The 19,573-nt window shown below is 40.3% G+C and overlaps 2 protein-coding genes across 2 annotated transcripts in view; one reads left to right on the top strand and one right to left on the bottom strand.

Annotated features, from left to right (window-relative positions):
* LOC145438848 (uncharacterized) overlaps nt 1-19,573 on the top strand; it is a 115,673-nt gene that overhangs the window by 31,059 nt on the left and 65,041 nt on the right. The window lies entirely within an intron of this gene.
* LOC145438840 (uncharacterized) lies at nt 1,005-4,907 on the bottom strand. Its single transcript, XM_080316204.1, has 4 exons — nt 4,795-4,907; nt 4,626-4,730; nt 3,417-3,634; nt 1,005-1,648 (listed from the first exon to the last, which is right to left on the bottom strand). The coding sequence occupies exons 1-4, from the start codon at nt 4,809-4,811 to the stop codon at nt 1,518-1,520; spliced, it is 471 nt and encodes a 156-aa protein (XP_080172330.1). The 5' UTR covers nt 4,812-4,907; the 3' UTR covers nt 1,005-1,517.

Here is a 19,573-nt window from a genome sequence, read left to right as displayed (position 1 = left end):
GAGTTCGACTCCAAAATTCCTACCTAAGTGTTGAAGGTTTGTGTAAAATCCCCCTCGCCATCTCATCCGCGTAAGCGGTGTCTTAAAATGCCTAAAGGTGGGCCGTGCTACAAGCCGGCAGTTCCGGAATCAAAATAAAGAAAATCGGCCTGGTGTAAATGACCATTGTTAGTCGATGAACACCACGAATACCACAAACAACAACAACAAAAACATCGTTCTATAGATGGAGCCGGGAGTGCTTGCGGATGACAACGAATATTTAGGTCTGATTGAAAATTTGTGGTAGCATTCTGCAACAAATAACTATATTTATGGGATTAAACTCCAGTCGGCTGGACGCATATCCAATTCCTGTCTGAGATGCGCATAGCTAGAATGCGTATCGGGTGTTTATTGTCATGATTCAAATCGAATAAAGTGAGAAGCGATTGTTCTAGTTCTGAAATTATGCGCCTTTTCCAAAAAGAATTATTCTATCAACAAGATTTGTAGTTTCTAAACTTTTCATACTTACCTATCGTGGATTCCTTGAAACCTCGAATGATGTTATCACGGGATACAAAGTATGTAGTATACAAATCTCCAAAGTTAGTGGAAATGACATTTATGTGATGTCCTGAGCAACTCACAGAATTGTCATAATTGCAACAGAGTATATAGGTATGGTCGACGAAATACCCAATTATCTTTGATGTGGTTGACTGAGATTATTTTTGTGGTTGCACGTCTGAGCTTTCCGCATCATCCATACTCTTTCGGTAGCGAATCGCTCAGGTACTCGATTTTACACATCCCTAGTTATGGTACCGTACGTTTTTGATTGCAAACAGTCACAATACTCTTGCCGACGTGCAGATAAGGGGATGGGGCGAGAATTTTTTACAATCGCAAAGGTGCGCTTGTCAAAATGTTTAAGAATAACTTCCCTAAAAGCGAAACAAAACAGCTTATGAAATATTTGCTCACGGAAATTCAGACGAGATATATTTTGTTAGATTTCATTTCTGTATTTGATATTTAAATAAAGTAACGGAAGTAGTAAGTGAATAATAAATAATTAATTATTAAATAGAGCAATCAAGAATGCAACAACATTGTAAGCAATCGCGTCGTGTATGATATATAAATTCAAGTATAATGCGTGAAGTTGCTACCAATAGCAATAATTGAGTAAAATATGATACATTTTGAAGAATAAAGATCATCTAGCATCTGCCGTATGTTTTTTTATATCAATGTATACGCAGGGAACTGATGTGAGACAAATGGAAAGGTTTGTGTCACCAATTTAAAGTCGATGTAATAATTCTGAGTGGCGACAAGTCAGAAGCGTATAGTACGCTGTTGCTTTTCGTACAGAGGCACACATACGTAGTGGCACTGGACTATTTTATGATTCCGATATGTTCTTGTATCTTCGATCGGCCTTTTTTCATACTGTAGGTGACTCCCGCATCCGGAAATCGTACCCATCATTATTCACTGTCTTGCTAGCAGGAGTTCGTACTCAGTACTCAGTTCCAACATTTCGATGCGTAACAAGTACCACAGGTGACACGCACTCGCATTCGGCTTCGTCTCATTCTGAGGTCTCGTTTCGTGATCCGATGCAGCTCATTGGAGCTTTCAGCGTGAGAGGCCCAATCTAAATCATTGATTTCGTTATATCTCGTGTTCATCTATCAAGAATCAGCAAATGCGAATGCAAATGTTATTACATTGATACTATACAAATAAATGCGAATTTAGACTCAAACATAATTAATTCATTAGACTTAGTTTTATACGTGGGAATATTTAATTCTTATGCGTACAAATCAGGTATTATTATATAAAGCTATTCGGTAAAGGTCTGTAATTATAGTTTTTAAGATCAACTATTCCGAGGATCGTCAAAGTAATCAGGATTGCTACTCGAGTAGAATTAGAAGAAACGAAGTGAAATACTACTCCATAACAAGTAGAGGTAATAATTTCCGAGACAAGTCAAGCTACCCCAAGAGAAAGTGGAAATTGAAAGGTTTGAAGAGTGCTCAGTAGATGTGGTCGAGGGGTCGCGTATACTTTTAGTAGTAAAGCTGATGTGGCTGCTTTCGAAAATTGCAGTACGTATCTTCGCGGGTAACCCGACCAGATAGAGTCTTCGAAAATATATTCAGGTACACGGTGATACAGAGGATGTTTCATGCGATTCTCGTGGCAATTTCACTCGTAAAAGAACTCATCCTAAAACAGATTTCTAGTTTTCTAAATCGAAACTGTAGAAAAGCAAATATTTCTGCCAAAAAAGTGTTCAAATAGAATTGGAAGTTTTTGAAAACATAACCACTTGTGTAAGTATGACATCTACGCAAATGATACTTGAACATATATTCCGAAAAAAACGAGTAGGGGAGATGTGGTACCGATGGATCAAAAATCGGAAAATGATCGCTGACCCTGAAATGTTCAGCCGAAAACAGCAGATCTTTTGCTGGCTCAGCACTTTGATACAAGCTCCACCTATCGCGCACATATACATGAATATCCGTCTTCTCAAAAAATATTAATGGACGTTCAAAATTTGTTGCTCGAACGTGTCATTGGTCCCCACCCGGTGGGTCCAATGACACACGACCCGGGGACCTATGACACATATACCCTAAAAAACTCAAATGTGACTACTTTTCTTGGTCAGTATTATAATCTAAGCTACAGCAAGCCAAAGAAGAATGTTTGGTCGCAACTGTCAAAAAATAGAATAAATAATAACTCAAATGTTGTCATAAAATCACGTTTCGATTTAGGCTCGGACTTATAAATTTGAGGGTACATACATATTGCCTGAAAATCGACAGTGTGACTTCCAAATACCTCGTTATAGCGATAACACATCATATGCAATTATTACATAAAGATTTTCTATACGTAGGCATGTTTCATTTGTTTCGTGATTAGTATGCTTGATTATTTTGCTTGATTTGGCTATTGTATCATCGGTCCCCACCCTACGAATTTTATACATAAATTGAAAAAAAGTCCACTCAAGGAAAGTACTGAAAAAAATAATAGGTGTCATTATATAGCCTGATACAAGCCCTACACTTCGCAATAAAAATGATTGCTGGTTTGTTCGTGTTGAAGGTTACAAAGAAAAATGTATATGTCGATCTAAATTTAGTTTACACCCCCTAAAACAAAAATCATCTGTGAGAGACCCCATTGCTCGCGCACGTCGAATTTTTTTGTATGCGAGGAAAGATTTTGCCAGCATGCAATTGTAGACAAGTTCACGGAGTGCAATTATGGAATTATCATAGAGAATTTTCAAAGTATTTTCGGTCCCAGTGATCCATCGGTACCACATCTCCCCTACTTCGTAACTGACCACCTCTGAACTTTTCCCTATGTATAATTGGTAATAGAAAGCATACTCATTTGTTTCTCGGAGATGCTGCGCTTCACAAGCATCGGCGCGTTGCACTTATGTGAAATCCGCAGGCACTTGATTTGCATTCGCATGGGGCATTGCTTCGGCAAGAGGCCGGCGCGTTGTTCTCTCCGACGGAGCGCGAGCGTCCTCGAACGAATGGCCTGGTTCACGGCGGCCCTGCTCATTCCCTTCCGGCCACCCGTGACTCGGTACAAGATACTGCAACGAAACAGGTCCTTGGTTTTCTCGAAGTTTTACAAATTTTCTTTGATGATCTTCGCGCGATTTTTTCAATCAGTCATGATCATGATCTCACGCCCGATAAAACTATCCACGCATCAAAATGGCTTAATTATGTTCATCAGCGAACAAGACTGGATGATAAGTTTTGTACGTGCGGACTGCGGACATATGAAATAAGTCGTACGAGAGGAATCATATCAGATTAATTCATATGGGTTACTTCACTGTCGCGAAATTTTCCTTATAGGACCTCGAGACCTGTTTTGAAAATCGCGATTTTGTCAAGTGACATTTCACACATATAAGCGGAATAGCTTCCTATCTTGAAACCTCATTTAAACCGATTTCAAAGCTAACACTTTTACGTGTAGAGGTATGTGAATTTTTATATAAAAGCAGAGTACTATTATGATACAACTTTTTAGGTAATCGATCTAAAGTCATAATATGTACAGGTTTCATGATTTTCCATTATATAGGCCGAATTCACAAATACTTCCGCTTCACTTTCAACAGGTAAACTGCCGTTGATATTGATTTCAGCATATGATAATACGGTATCGCGATAACAGCGATCGGCTATATTGAATTGCTCGGGAGGTATTCTATTGACATAGACACAGAAGGATACTCCATACGCAAGCTTTAAGCATCGTAATATTAGCGGTTTTTAGTCGATATTGGTTCCAATGACGAAATTTTCGTGGATCATGTATTATTTATGTTATTACATATTACCAATCTTATATTTAGTTTGGTTCGGTACTTCTAACATGAGAATGTTGGTGATATCAGCGTTATAGACACGGGATACAAGACACCTTGCCAGGCATATAATTGCTACCTACGCCATATTTGTTACGCTGAATGATCTAAATAAGTTCACGTGGCAATTATATAACTCAGGTGATGATTAACTACAAGTCTCGATGATTTCGGTATAACTAATTATTGTAAATAAAATTACCTTTGACCGATCAGTCTTTTGATGAATTTAGAATCGCGTTGCACGGAGAACCCGCCTTTTGCGAAACTATCAATCGCAACGCACCACAGACACAAAACGAGGAATCTGCGAAAAAAGAAGGGATGAGCACACGCTGTCTCCTTGAGTTTTCAACATTTTAACAACTTACATTTTGCAGTATGCCATTGTTAACTTCAGTATGACGTACAGTAAAACGGATTGATACACGAATACAGTAGTATAGTAACTACAATATAAAAGAAGGTTGTGCCATTATAGTTCCTGTTGTCTATATGATGCGTGATAAACAGGGTTAATTTTGATTCAAATAGACTATAAGTTCTATGCTACAGTCATCATTGCTTTCACTTGAAATCAGACTACACATGTTCGGCTTTATTCACACGCAAGGACATGCGACAAGAGCATATGCAGTGTGCACCTATACAAATGCAACATTATGTGTTGAGCTACACATAATAGTCCCCCACCATCACATGCTAGTGAAAAGTATATAGACGGAGCGTGTCACAAATTCTCGTGACGCATGCTCGTATCCGGCCGGTCGCTCAGAACCAATTTTAAGTGAATACATGTCCGGCGTCGTCTATTATATACACGGATTATACCCCGAAGCCCTGTTACTAAACTATGTGCAACGTTTACATCGGGATGAGCAAGAAATCAGAAGAAGGCAAAGTTCACCGGGTTTCTCGGATTTGTTGACCTGAAGATTGAGTCGGATAGTAGCCCGATAAGATTCTTGTAGCAGATTACCAAGTTATCTTTGTACCGACACGTTGCGTGTTGAAATATTTCTACCGTTGAAGTATATCGGGTTGACGAGAATCGTGGTAAAATTAAATAATCCGTCATTATATTTCTAGGACAGTGGTTCCCAAACGGTGGGGAATTCCCCGCTGGTGGGGAATTCAATGGTTTCTGGTGGGGAATAGACGCATTTGTTCAAAATTATAGGCAAGACAGTTAACAAATTCAAGGAGACACATTCGCAATTACCGTTACCAGTTGACTGCTCTGGAATGTATGTATCGAAAATTATATTGCGTGTTGTTCACAAAACCTCATTTTTACCTCACAAACGCAACCAGCACCACTAGTTTGACGTGAAATAAAGCTTTCGCGAAATTTTGAGCGTTACTGGTATTGGTTCACAATACGTTTTATGATGCAGTTATAGGCGGTTGTCTTGCGTACTGGTGTGGTTGTGTGTCTTGTGTACTTAAACAAGCAAATAGCTGCTCTGTGATGACAAAAGGGCTGGGTAGTGGGGAACAGGACCGTAACTGCCGCACCCCAAACCCCCCAATTGGGGGGGCGAGCTCGAAGGGGTTCAAAATTATTTCGTGAATTAATATAAATTGAAGTATTTATTTTGAAATTTATGCCACTTTTTCAAAAGATTTTCGCGCTGGGTGTGCGATTTAATAATGCCGAACACCTGATTATTGGGTACCCTTCCCCCATGAAAATACGTAGAATTTATAGAAATGGAGACTTCGGCGTCGGTCATTACTGTGCCACGACGCACCAAGGCATATGAAGTTATAGGCCATGTAACATGCAACTCCAAGAAGTGTACCAGAACGATCAGCAGCGAGAAGACCTTGACCGAGAAGGCATGCCCTTGTGGTGACCCAAAACTTCGATATATATATTCAATATACAACATATATGTTTAAATCGCTAAATGGCTGTCGCCGAATGTTCTTGTTCTAGCGATCTGAACCCCACAGGACAAATACCATCCCGCAGGGAAAAATAATTTGCCAGTAAAGCAATACCAATTTGAAATCCTGTGTGCCTTTTAGTTTTGGCGATTTCCATATCTCTTGACATAGCAGATATGGGAGGTAACGAAATAGCATAGTGTAACGAAGTCAATATACTAACGGGTGTACCCGAAGATGTTTAATTCTTATTCAGGGGTCCTATCTTTTCCAACACAGCTCATTCAGCTTTACCGGTAAATCTGATTACGTGAGCAGAGAGGGGATAAAAAAAAAATTATAGCAAAATATATGCAATTCCCGATCATATTGGCCGATTCAAACACGAATTATAGAAATTTTTCGCGCTTCGCGCTTTTAGTCGAAGTAAGCCGACGCATTAAACAGTAGACCCAATGTAGCTGATAAGTTGCAGGGAAAAGCGTACAGGCTCAGCGGGGCCGAGCGGTTACGGTCCTGGTGGGGAATGAAGGCTCGGAATAAATCTGAAGTGGGGAATGAAGACAAAAAGGTTGGGAACCACTGTTCTAGGACAAATCTTGGCCCAACGACAGCGCGTGACAGTCACATACTATCTGCAAGTACACAAGCATCTAAACTACTACTCTGGTCATTTGCACCAGGCTGATATTCCTTATTTTTGATTCCGCAGCTGCCGACTCGTAGCACGGCCCACTTCTAGGTATTTCGTACGACACCGCTTACGCAGATGAGATGGCAATGAGGAGCCCAGATAAGCCTCTAACACTTAGGTAGGAATTCCGGAGTCGACCTCGGTCGGACTCGAACCCACAACCCACTGGTGCTGCAGCTGTGGATTATACCACTACGCTATCTCGCCAGAGATCGCTTTCTAATTTAGCTTACAGTACGTTTGAGATGAGGTCAAGCAGTATTGGAGAATGGACTAAAACACTGAAAGCTAACACAAAAATACATGCATATGATTACTTTGGAGGTGAATATTTTGGACAAAATTAACCGAAAAAGCTGAAAATTTTGTCTGCGCATTGCGCAATTTGCCACCAAGTTCTACGTATTTACTAAAATCGTCTAGGAATTTTCTTTTTCAATTTCGTGTTTGACCTTTATGATGTTGAGCAAATGGAATTATAATATGCCATTATGCCTGCTAGTTGTAATGAAGCGTTCGCCCAATGGGATATGTTTTCTTCGCCAGGGGGTTTCTATAGTAACGTTCCGATATTCGATGCGGGGACATTTTTGGTATTGATAAGATCTGAAGATTGTGTTACGTGCGTGCATTATCCGCAAAGGCGTCAATCTGAGATAAGCGTGACAAAACAGATTGACCGGAATTCCCTGAACCTGTGCAAGAGTTTCGAAATTTGCCACCGACATGTATTTTTGAACTGGAATCCATCTCTTGAGATTTCACTTTTACCCACCAAAATAACAAGTTATTGACACTGTAACCAATGTTCCCTCAAATTTGCGACGAGACTGCGCACACTCACCAACTCACTGCGCAGACCCTTGGACGACAGTGCGTTACGACTAAAAAAAGGTCATCACTTCGGATTTTTTGTGCGCAACTTACATTTTCTATGGGCAGAGACCGTATCAGCACTGCGCATTTGCGCACGTGCGCAGCTTAGAGGGAACATTGACTGTAACCTAATTTCGTAACTCCGCTTCTACTTTAAAAAATTTATCTCCCATCATTTACAACCTCGGCTGATTCGCACAGTATACTTGTCGATATGCATATTGTCAATACAGGAGCTCAAGGCTAATGAGCAATAACTCTTTTTGGTTATTTTGATTGATGTGTTTGCTATACTGGACCTCCAATACCGTGCATTAACTTGACACTGGCTCAAAATGCTCATCAGTAGCTTCGAGCGTATTCAGGGGTCAGGACCCTTTTTCGACCGAAGAGCCATATTGGCCAAATACTTTCAATTGTAACTCCCAAAGATCCATACGTGTCAAGCAACTGTTACGTGACAATTGAAAATCCGTGACGCATTGTTAGCACTCATATATGGGATTTGTAGTATGCGACATATTTTTCTGTTCACATGCGTAGGTGGGGCAGTACACACCAACTGCAGGGTGTGATGGGGTTATACGGGAGGCAAGTGAGGCAGTGCCTCAGATGTCGTTAGGGATGAGAGAAAAAAAATTGTGGAACCTTCAATCATTATTGGTATTTTCTATTGCTGTTTATGAATGACTAGATTTTGAACCTAAATCACGGAATTATCATATTTATTGTTCGAAAATATAGCGCGAAAGGAGAGGTAAGGCACAGACGGACCAAGCCTCACCTGTAATAGCGCAACTCGTCGTAAATAGCTAAGAATTAATGATCACTGATATTAATCAAAAGTAATTTTCGCACTGATTCCGACAATCAAAGTATTTATCGACTCCTAAAATATTCGGCGTAACGTAACGTTGCGCTACACTCCTACATTTTACGGTGGTGTTAGAAATCTACTTAGCAATCGCGAACATGTATAGCTGTGGCGTTTATTTTAATTTGAATTTGTAATTGTGAATGTAACTTCCAAAGCAGTTTATTGCTCGGCGTAGATGAGTAAGACCAGTGGTTCCCAACCTTTTTCGTCTCGTGCCCCCCTTGGCCGATATTTGAGCTAAAATTCCCTGGCCTGTGACTAAAAAATGTGCTTTTTAACGCGCAACCATTTGACTGAGCAATTAATGACCAAACATATTCAGATATATCCGAACTATGGCGAATGCGGACCGCACTAAACTTTGGTAAGGTATACAGTCAAATTTGACCGGTTTTTTACCGGTCGTGTAGCCGCTGACGAAAAATAAATCACCAAGTCTGCTTGCTATAGACTTGAGTTGAATTGATGAATTTGGTGCGGTATGTTTTTCACGTTAGCTCATATGTTGGCTTAAAAAGGTAAACAATTTCACTAGTGGTCTTGTGCTGAATTCGGCTTGACGTTTTCCAGCTTAGTAGCAATTTCGTCGATAGGCTGTCGCGGACCCAACGAAATCGTCTCGTGAGCCTCACTTTATCAGGGGGTGTAATATATACGGAAGGCATTTAAACATACACCTAGCTTGAAATCCGCGAAATAAACATACAATTGTACAGAACTAATTTCTACTTAACAGTTTTATACCATAAAAATGTAAAAACCTTGTGAACCCAGTGTATCTTCCGATAAAATGCCAAAGCCAGATTCCCCCCTAAAAATTTCAAAACTCCCCCCCATGTCTGCAATTCAATCAAGGTATCGCGCAATCCAAGATTTCGAGTCACGCGGTGGTGGGTACTGGGTAAGTACTAAGTAGATCAAATTCGCGAGAGATGTTAGTCGCCAGGGCGACAGCAGCTAAAATTTGGGGATTTTGAAAGAGGGCGATGCGAGCCCCAACTCTGGACAGCCCACTGTCTTTACCTCTAAAAGACAGGTTCACGCTTCCACGAGAATGATTATTCTAGTCGTCATGAAAATTTACTAACAAGTTGCTGCAATATGATAAATCAGGTACAAAATTTAAAATTTCAGAAAGAGCCATATATGACTCGCGGGCCATAGGTTCCCGACCACTGGTACATTTGGTGAATGAGACGAATAGAGAGACCTAGACAAATATTAATGACAGCTACAGGTAAAATGATGTTAACACGCATCAATTTTGCGACTGTTCATATCATATAGGATGTATCCCATTGGAGGGTTGTATTGGCTGGGAGCAATATAGATTTATATTACGCCATTGGCCACCGATTTTGTGGATTATCACCCTCACATATTTCCGTATCAACTGTCAAAGCACTCTGGCGATGATATATACTGGTGACATATGTCGTGAAATATTCGAGAAAGCTTGAAGTTCGGTGATTTTCGTGAAAACATTTCTGATTACATGGTAAAGAGTGTTCTCACAATTGGTAATTTGATATGTTGGAGAACATTACTTCACGTGTGCTTTGCGGTGTCGTCGTTATGTTTGATTTCGAATTGTAAACACATTTCTTTCCGTGTAAAATGTAGAAAATCCGGTGCAGTAATTTATGTTGCGCCCACTGAACTAATTCTTTGCCTTCGCGCTACACCTTTACTAATAAAGCCGTGATTAGTCTCTCTATATGGGTACTATATTTTATGCTCACTCATTTATTGTCAATTAGAAATAATGGATGAAAACGAGACTAATTACGTCCATGGGCGACTACATAACTCCTACCCGTTGGATGCCGGTGAAATGAGATTGCCACTGAATCCATTATTTCTATTTTTATCATGTAACTGTAACATATTGACCAATTTGTCTTCTTTGTGTACAACAATATGAAGGATAAGTTGATTTGAAATTAATACACGACGCGGCGATGATTTGGGGATGCTTTCGTGTGAGGCAGAGTTCGCAGCGATAAATTGGCCGTCGTTGGCAGATAGGGTTGTGTTTAACAAGAATCAATTTAAAAGAAACATGTTCAAAACACGGCCCTGTGGCGAGATAGCGCCGTGGTATAAACCGCGGCTGCAACACTAACGGGTTGCGGGTTCGAGTCCGATCTAGGTCGACTTCAGAATTCCTATACCTAAGTGTTGGAGGTTTACCTAGGCTCCTCCTCGCCACCTCATCCACGTGGGCCGTAAGCGGTGTCTTACAAAAAGCATAAAAGTGGGCCGTACTATAAGTCGGCAGTTACGGAATAAAAATGAAGAATATAGGCCTGGTGTAAATGACCGTAGTAGTCAACAAGCAACATGAATACCTCAAAACAAACAAACAAACAAATCAAGGCCTTTGTTTGAAACATGTTTTTTATTGTTCTTTTTTTGTTCTGTTTTTTCCAAGTCTTGACGTCACGTATATTCAATTGTGACGTCATAGTGGATTGATGTTCACAATTGAAAATATAGGGTGAATAAATAGCTCTTTTGACGAAATAGGCTTCCATACCCTGTCATATACGGACCAAAAATATCTTTAACCAGGACTATCGTCCTGCAGCATTTTTACGGTGGGCGGTGACGGCGGTCATCCTCATCAGAACATTCATTACACAACTTAAAAGACACAATTTTTTAAAAGGATAACCAATAAAGTATCTGCTCCCCTCCCCCCGCTTCAACAATAAATAATATAACTAAAGTTGTTCTGCAGTTATTACAACTAATAAGAAGACGGATGAAGCTGATGTATATGTCACCATCCGCATTATATTGGGTTTGAAAAACATCGAATATTTCGACGTCAGGCTATGTCAAGTCGGTTTTTAGTGTGAGTCAGAAGCTTTGTCACGGCACTGAAAGCACGTTCTACCAAATATGATCGGGAAAGGGCAACCCGGCTCCAGGGAGAGTACTGTTATTGGATTCAATTGTGTATCCGGAACGGTTGATGGTATAAGAGATATTTAACTTTGGCGGGAACGCGAAATTGTTCTAACATGTAATCTCTCCTCAATCATTTCATGCTCGAAAACTTTACATGATGGATTGATTATTATTTATCCAGTAAGGAGCTTCTAATTGGAGTACATCGTGAAATCAAATTACCTCATCCTTGTGCAGAATTTTGAGTAGATTGCTCTATGCTTCTTCGTCTAAGTCAGATATGAGAGCGGGGTCGGTATCAAGCTCGGGCAAGCTTGGAAATTAGGAAAGTTCGCGTCTCGGTGAATATCTATCACGGGCTTAATACTGCATCCAGATAGTGCCATTTTCACCTTGATCAGATTTCATCATTTCCAAAAACGGATAAATTCGACCCATAAAATTTGGAGAATATGTCCGACTAATAAGCTATATATTTTTTCACAACCAGAACGACATGTCCAGGGTCAGGGTCGCAACAATGTGAAGATTCCACGGTCGTTTGAAGCAGAGAGTAAAATCGCAGAGGGCAGTCTCCTTATAAATGTTCATATACATCACAGTTCCCACCACACAATGAACCACGCTTTCTGCTGAATCAGTCCCTTGATGGGCAGGATCAACATTGTCAAGTAACATTGTACATTTCCGGTACAACTGACCGACTCCTGAAACGACCATAAATTGACTTGAAAGAGTTGATTTTGCATTTTTACTGCGTTTCATTCGTGCTGTTTTATTCATCAATCGTTTCAACAATACGTACCAGTTGCCTTCTAAACCGACACCACGCTGTGACGCTGGCGCCCATTTTGGGAACCACTGTATTAAACGGTCCTCACCAACAAATATACTACTTTTTCTGATCGCCTATAGGACTTCGTCAAGCACACGATTTACGAAAGCATGGACCTCAGGTTTTGATCACTTGAGCAGTAACAGTTACTAAACAACAGTAGTTTTCAACTTGGGGTCGCGACCCCTGGAGTGTCGTTTGCCTTTTATCTGTGGGTCGCATGGTGCTGACCCTTTTATTTTTCAAGTAATCAGCTTCCCAAATACGCTTTGACTATACGTCGGAGCGAAGGTGACCGACCCTCTTTTTACTAATCAGCTCACCAGATTTAAATATGAGTCGCGAAATATTTGGGTACCTCTGCTAAACAGTAATTATGATGTTGAAATGACGCAGCGCAAAGAAATTAGGGTGTACCTCTATTTAGTGCAACATACCTTGCATATACCGACATATAGGGCCAATATTATATTGCTCAATACATCGTACCAAAATGCTGAGGAGATGAGTTTATCCTCACTGAAAAAGGATAAAACGACAGATATTTCTCTCATATATCATCAAAACCGTAATGCAGCAGGAGAAAATTCAGGAATCCTACCGCAGGGTGCTATATTTCAGAGTAACCGATAGATATATTGCGTAAAGTCGAAGTGCAATGTTGTTTATAACAGCGAAGTATGGCGGCAATACGCAAGTAAAACGAAATTTGAACCTAATGAAGCAACGGAAGAATGGAAGGCCAAATATTCTCAGCGATATATGTTTTCATCGACTTCTGACCGAAAATCCCGGTTTTGTTCTTGATATTATGAGTCACAGATGTCCAGTGCCGGGAATCTATATGGGAACGCGGGATACATGTGTACATCAACACGTTTATAGGCTGATAACGCAGCACCTACTGGGATTTGCAAAAGTCGCTCTCAAAATTTTCTGCCAATAATATGGAGTAATTGGCTACAGCTCAGTGTAATTTGGTATACTTCAAGTATCATTACAAGTATCTCGTTGAGCCCTGAGTATAAGGGTCAGATATGTTCAATAACTAACAATGTCGTATCATGCGGAGTCATGTTTTCTAGTTCGAGCTCGTATCGAACTAATAAAACTTCGATTTCCCGCGAATGCCATCGAGTCCAGGGCTCGAAAAATCTATACTCTTGAAATTGCATTCTTTATGGAACTAACAGCTATTCTACGTAAGTGACATAGATGGATTTTGGATGCGGTTTGCCGGTGATATGGTGTGTCATATCGCCCGAAACAACTGTTGAACGCCACCAATACTTAATACTCTCCCGGCCGCTAGTTTATTCTCATGCGTATCGAGTCTCGCGCGAAGTCATTTGTCAGTATATTGGGGATCTCACATTTCACCAGCGTGCTACCGACTCAACGCCATGCGTGTAATTACTAGCATTATACTTACGGTAACATCATCGGACACCTCATACAGTTGATAACGCTCTGTGTGGCACTGCAGATCTTATACACAATTTACGAGACCAGTGATGTCCTAGAAGAGGAACCGAACTATTCCGGGAGGATTCACAACCATGCCGTCCATATCTGTACCTTAGGGTATTATAGCTGGTAGTTTTCATGAGAACCATTGAACTCGGCTATATGCTAAAGATTGCGTGCATCCTTTATCTTTCTCGCCGCTGCACTGTGTTTGTGAGTTCTTGACCTTCCAGAATGCCAAGACAGGCGGAATCATCTATCTAAGGTGTCAGCATTGCGTCTTGTTAAGGCAGGCTTATTTATATCGCATTACAACTGTTTCCGCATAACTCCGTTAAAACGTCCGTATTTCATAGCAACTTGTGTCGGTTCATTTTGCTAATGGGGCGCTAGTCCCTCATTGACATATGAGTAACGTGCAACATATTTTTAACGTTCTTATGAGAAATCTATAGGGTGAATCATAGCAAAGTTATAATATCGGTCTGTAGCGCCGGCGAAGAGGTTTATTTTTAGTAAATCCATGTTACGGAACTATTAGCGGACCATGTGCCATCGATCGGTGTCGGAATCCACTCTCTGAAAACGATATATAGATTATGAAATATTCTACATAAGCCTATTTAACACCCACAGGGGGCTCCTTTTTCATTACATTCTGGAGAACAAACGAAACTCACAAACGACGCGTATATCAGGGACTTCAAAAGCGACGAAGGTACGCTGTCACCAAAAGATAATTTTAAGCTGCGCCATAGCAGCATCTAGCGATAATACCTGACTTACGAAAATTACGAGGGCCCTAAGTGATCGCACCTGAAGATTTGCTACTAGCGGTTTTCGATTAAATGTATACATTATTTGTCATAACGACCGCTTGCTCTGCAGGAATCTCCATAAATGCCCTTAAAATGAAGTGGGGCCAATACCACATTGGAGAGCCCTAACCCCTGAATGTTTTATTTGTATTTCCATTTTTACTCGTATTTTATCCACCTCTATAAATTCGATTCTGCTGGGATTAAATTTAAATAAATTCACACACTTTTTTGTAGTGTGAGCATTGTCTGTCATCTCTTTGATTTTTTGCAACTGTAGATTGTAGGTCACATCCTCATTAATTTGTCGAATGTCGAATTTGGAACAGTGATGGACCAAATAATATTATTCGCTTCTTGCCTTACTAATTTATAATGCTTCATAAGATTTTTTTTCCGGAGGTAAGAGGAGCATACGCGTACCAAGTGGTGTCCTTTAACGGCGAGATTCCCACCTCGTCAATTCGCGATAAGTACCATATCAGAGAATATCCTGTGTCGTATGAAATCGGAGCTAATTGCTCATCACCTCAACAAAACGATAGTCCTTTGTCAGCCGAAGCTTCTCATCTATTTTGTAAATTGTATGACTAGCAAGATTGCGGTGGGAATGCCGTCGTATTATTTCGGAAACACCGGCCGGCGGGCTCTCTTTTGACACATGGGTGTGCTTAGGGTTGCATTTAAAACCAAAAATCAATTTCAAACAAATATGTTTAAAACATAACCCAAGCAGACATGGGGTAATCGCGATTAGTAATCGTAATCGATTACGACGAATACAGTATTTTCAAGTAATCGTAATCGCAATCGATTACATTCGAGAAAATTCCGAAGTAATCGTAATCGTAATCGACTACTTCCCATATTTAATCGATTTCTTTGCAAAAGAATGATTACTTTTCATTTGTATAGAACTATGAGATAAATTGGACATTCGTGAACAAGGAAGAGGTATTATACCAGTTAGCGATAGCACAAACGTCAGATTTTCAAATGCCACTGCTCATTATTACGTCAGAAGGGGACTATTAGTTTGCTCGTCATTGCGTAAGAAGTATCCACCTATCCACACATAGTGAATAGATATTCGATGTGCATTAGTGTGATTGTAAGAACACTCACCGTACTACATATCAGGTTATCAATACATTCCAGACGCCACTACCTTGCAGCAGGGTAATTAACCACCACTCTGCCTAGTTTCAAATAGTAACTTTTGTATTGATGTTTGGTTATGCTTAGTTAAACGCGGTTTGACCGTTGCTGCTTGGCGAGCAGTAGGCCTATGTAGTACGAACGTACACCGGACAAAGGTTTGAAATTTTGTAGCCTACTCGTCAAAAAAACATTACGGTTTCCACGACGAAGCATTAAAATCAACAACTGCTGATATAAATCATAACCGAGCTGGTTCTCGTAATGACCGCTTGCATTACATTATCTGTATTAAGTTGTAGGCAGAATTTTATGTTTACTTTCTCTTATTCTCATATGATTTTACTTGAAACGGGCGCTAATCGTTATTTCACAATTCTTTACTCAACATTTGGGCCTGCCGCCATAGCCATCGGCTTATATACAATGTTAGCGTGGCATGTAGCTAAAATCAGGACAAACATAGCAAAACGTCCCCCACTCCAAACGTTGCTCTTGGGCCCCCATAGGGTATAGTAAATTTTCAAGTTGAAGATTTAATTTCGTCAATAATATTGATAATTGCATTATATTACTATTCATTTTTAATCCTCTCTCAGCCCCCGATGGTCAGATTTGCCTGAAGAGCTGGAGGCACGTAATTCATAATTATAAAATCTGGTATCTTGTAATAATTAGTTACTTAGGGTATGCTGTTAATTCGTGACCTCCGGTCTGTTGTATAATCAAAAGATATTGTTGTGGCCCAAACGTAGCAGACTAAAAGAAATACTTGCGTGAGACGCACACACTAATTGCCGTGTCTTTAATGTTCTGTGAGTGTCCGGGTGGCATTTGCATTGTGGGCTCGGATCGGAAGGACCGGACTAGTAGTCACGCCCACCCAGCGCGGCTATTGACAATGGACACATACCCAAAGTTTCGGCCCATGTCTTTCATTAGTAGTACACTTCGTGGATTCGCATGTTGGCCGAAACTACATATGTGTTTTGGTGTGAAGTGGTGCGGTATTGACTGGCGCCTAAATGCCTAGTCTATTACTACAAATTATGCATGCATTTTTTCTTGGCGTATGTATTTCAAAATCAAGCTATCTAGTAGAGACATTTAAATCGCGATGCTCGTAGATAATTTTCAAGTTCATGAAATCTCTCGCAAATAGTCTATAATTCGTGTTGGTTTACGAAATACTTTTGAGTCCCCTTCGAGCTCACTCCTCACCCTATTAGGAAATTTGGGGTGCGACAGTTGTGGACCTGGCAAGAATGCAAGTCGTTGGGTGCGATAAGTCGTCCTCTATAAAATAGGCAATGGGTACTTTATGACATAACGAGCAATTATCGCGTCTTTTTTAAAGAAAGTTGTCATCTCATTAGGCATTTTCGGCGCAATCCATATATTGTCTTCCAATACAACTTCTAAGATGCAAAATAAATGTAATCGTGAGTAATCGTGATTACTTTTCCAATGAAATCGTAATCGTAATCGACTACTTCCTGATTTTGCTGTAATCGTAATCGTAATCGTAATCGCGTCATTCAGAAGTAATCGTAATCGCAATCGATTACATTCACGAAGTAATCACCCCATGTCTGAACCCAAATATAAAACATGTTTTTGTTATTTGATTTTAGCCATGACGTCATTGATATAATTGCGAAAATTGAATTGAAAATATAGGGTAAATAGCTCCTTTGACGAAAAAGGCTTCCGATCCCTGTCATAAACGGACAAAAAATATCTTTAACCAAGAACCCATAGTCACGAAGCATTTTTGCGGTCGGCGGTCATTATCATAAGAACATCCATTCGGTACCAATGATCTACATATGCGAATTAACCCATGTTGCCGAATTTGTGATATCGTGTGATAGATTTAAAAACCGTAAAATGCTATTTGTTTTAAATAAACTCTGTGTGCTAGTCAATATTCGCACGGATATACATATGCGTGCAATTGATACCGATCATATTTAATAGATTTGTGCTGGAACTTCAAAACGTAGTATTCACCACACATAACCTTCTCGCATGGCCACAACTTCCACCACCTCTCTATGAGTTTGTCCTGGCCAGCAATGCGATAATTTAAGCCATTTAGAGGTAAATGACTTGTGACTTGTCATACGAAATTTTTGCCGTGGCGCACCAGACCGATAAGGTAGTAAGCGCCACATTGTCTCATTTTCACGATTAAAAATAATAATAATATGCTTGCATAATTGTCCCACGTAGTCCTACTATTATCAAATGAGTCTGCTGCGGCATATAGCAGGCCTGGGCGAACTGCGGCTCGCGAAGCTATTCTGTGCGGACCGCGAAAGTTTGCTTGAAATTGAAAATATAAAACCTATTTTTTAATGTTGCTGCGTGGACTAAAACGATAGGATGTATTTACTGAACCGTAAATTCGTTTACTACCAAGCCTGTTCATTAACATGCAGCGATTACGCAGCCAGTACGTACCTCGCATGCCTAAACCAGATTTAAAGTATAGTCAATGTAGCAAATGATGCAGTGACAATTAAAGTCACAAGAAGTCACCAAACCTTCTTTGTTGCCATTGTCACATTACGCATTACAGGGTCTGTGTTTCACATTGTTACGTGATGCGTTTCCAAATCCCTAATTCGTAAAACAAGTCAATCAGTGCACGTGATTTTTATGAGTAGATCAAAAAAGAAAAAAAGAAAGCCGAGAGTTGAATTTCAAAGAAGGTTCGGAGGACTAAATATTTGTTTACTACCAGTCTTTTTAGTACTTACTGCCGATTATTGAGCACGTCGTCGTGTTTAAGGAGTATAATTCAAGTCGCTTATATGACAAAAAGACGGAGACATAGCCTACGCTCGATCAAGCGACGGTAAATTTCGGAATAACTGCAAGCTTGGCTCAACAACAAGGCCGTTTCGGCAAGCTGCACACTTCTCGTAAACCGGCCACCAAGACAATATGCCTTATGGCATACCTGGGCAAAGTGCGGCCCGCGAAGCTATTCTGTGCGGTCCGCGAAAGGTTGCTTGGAATTCAAGACATAAAACTTGCTTTTGGAATGAATAAAACCATACGCTGTATCAAATAAACAAAACAATCGCTTATTTTGAAGCATGTTCATTGTTCATGTTCATTAATATGCCACGATTGCGCTGCCTACGTTACGTAGGCCTATTTGGGATGCATAATCGGCAATGCGGCAAAGTATGAGTAGCAATTGAAGTCACAAGATATCACTCTTTCCACATAGTTTAGTTCAAACCTTCATTGTTGCCATTGTCACAATACGCGTTTTGCCGAGCATGTCGCCGAGATTAAGGAATTTAATTAAAGTCGGTCTTATGACAAAACCACGAAACACTCGGTCAAGGGAGCGCGAAGTTCAGAAAAACTGCAAGCTTCGCTTGTACAGTGTACATGCACAGTTGTACACAGTACACTGCTCGGAAGGCAGCGACCAAGAAAATAAGCTTCGTGCTATCGCATATACATTTCGGTGTAGTGATTCTCGAATTGGGAGACGTGAAAGCATCAGAAGGGTGGCGCGAAGCCGCGCGACCCCAGCTCGTATTTGTTCCTCTGTGTATTGTCCAACTTTGATATTCACAATTTTTTCATCAAC

This window comes from Botryllus schlosseri, chromosome 5, assembly GCF_051294905.1.
Source record: "Botryllus schlosseri isolate E-star chromosome 5, Bs_hap1, whole genome shotgun sequence".
NCBI classification, from domain to species: Eukaryota; Metazoa; Chordata; class Ascidiacea; order Stolidobranchia; family Styelidae; genus Botryllus; species Botryllus schlosseri.
The sequence above is the reverse complement of the archived record's forward strand: the minus strand, read 5'-3'. Positions and strand labels throughout refer to the sequence as shown.

Bases quoted from the DNA above. Each gene is read 5' to 3' on its own strand.
- LOC145438840 (XM_080316204.1), bottom strand. The intron at 3,635-4,625 runs GTAATTTTATTT...GTTTCGTTGCAG, and splicing joins AAAAGACTGATCGGTCAAAG to TATCTTGTACCGAGTCACGG. The intron at 1,649-3,416 runs GTATGCTTTCTA...TCAATGATTTAG, and splicing joins CATCTCCGAGAAACAAATGA to ATTGGGCCTCTCACGCTGAA.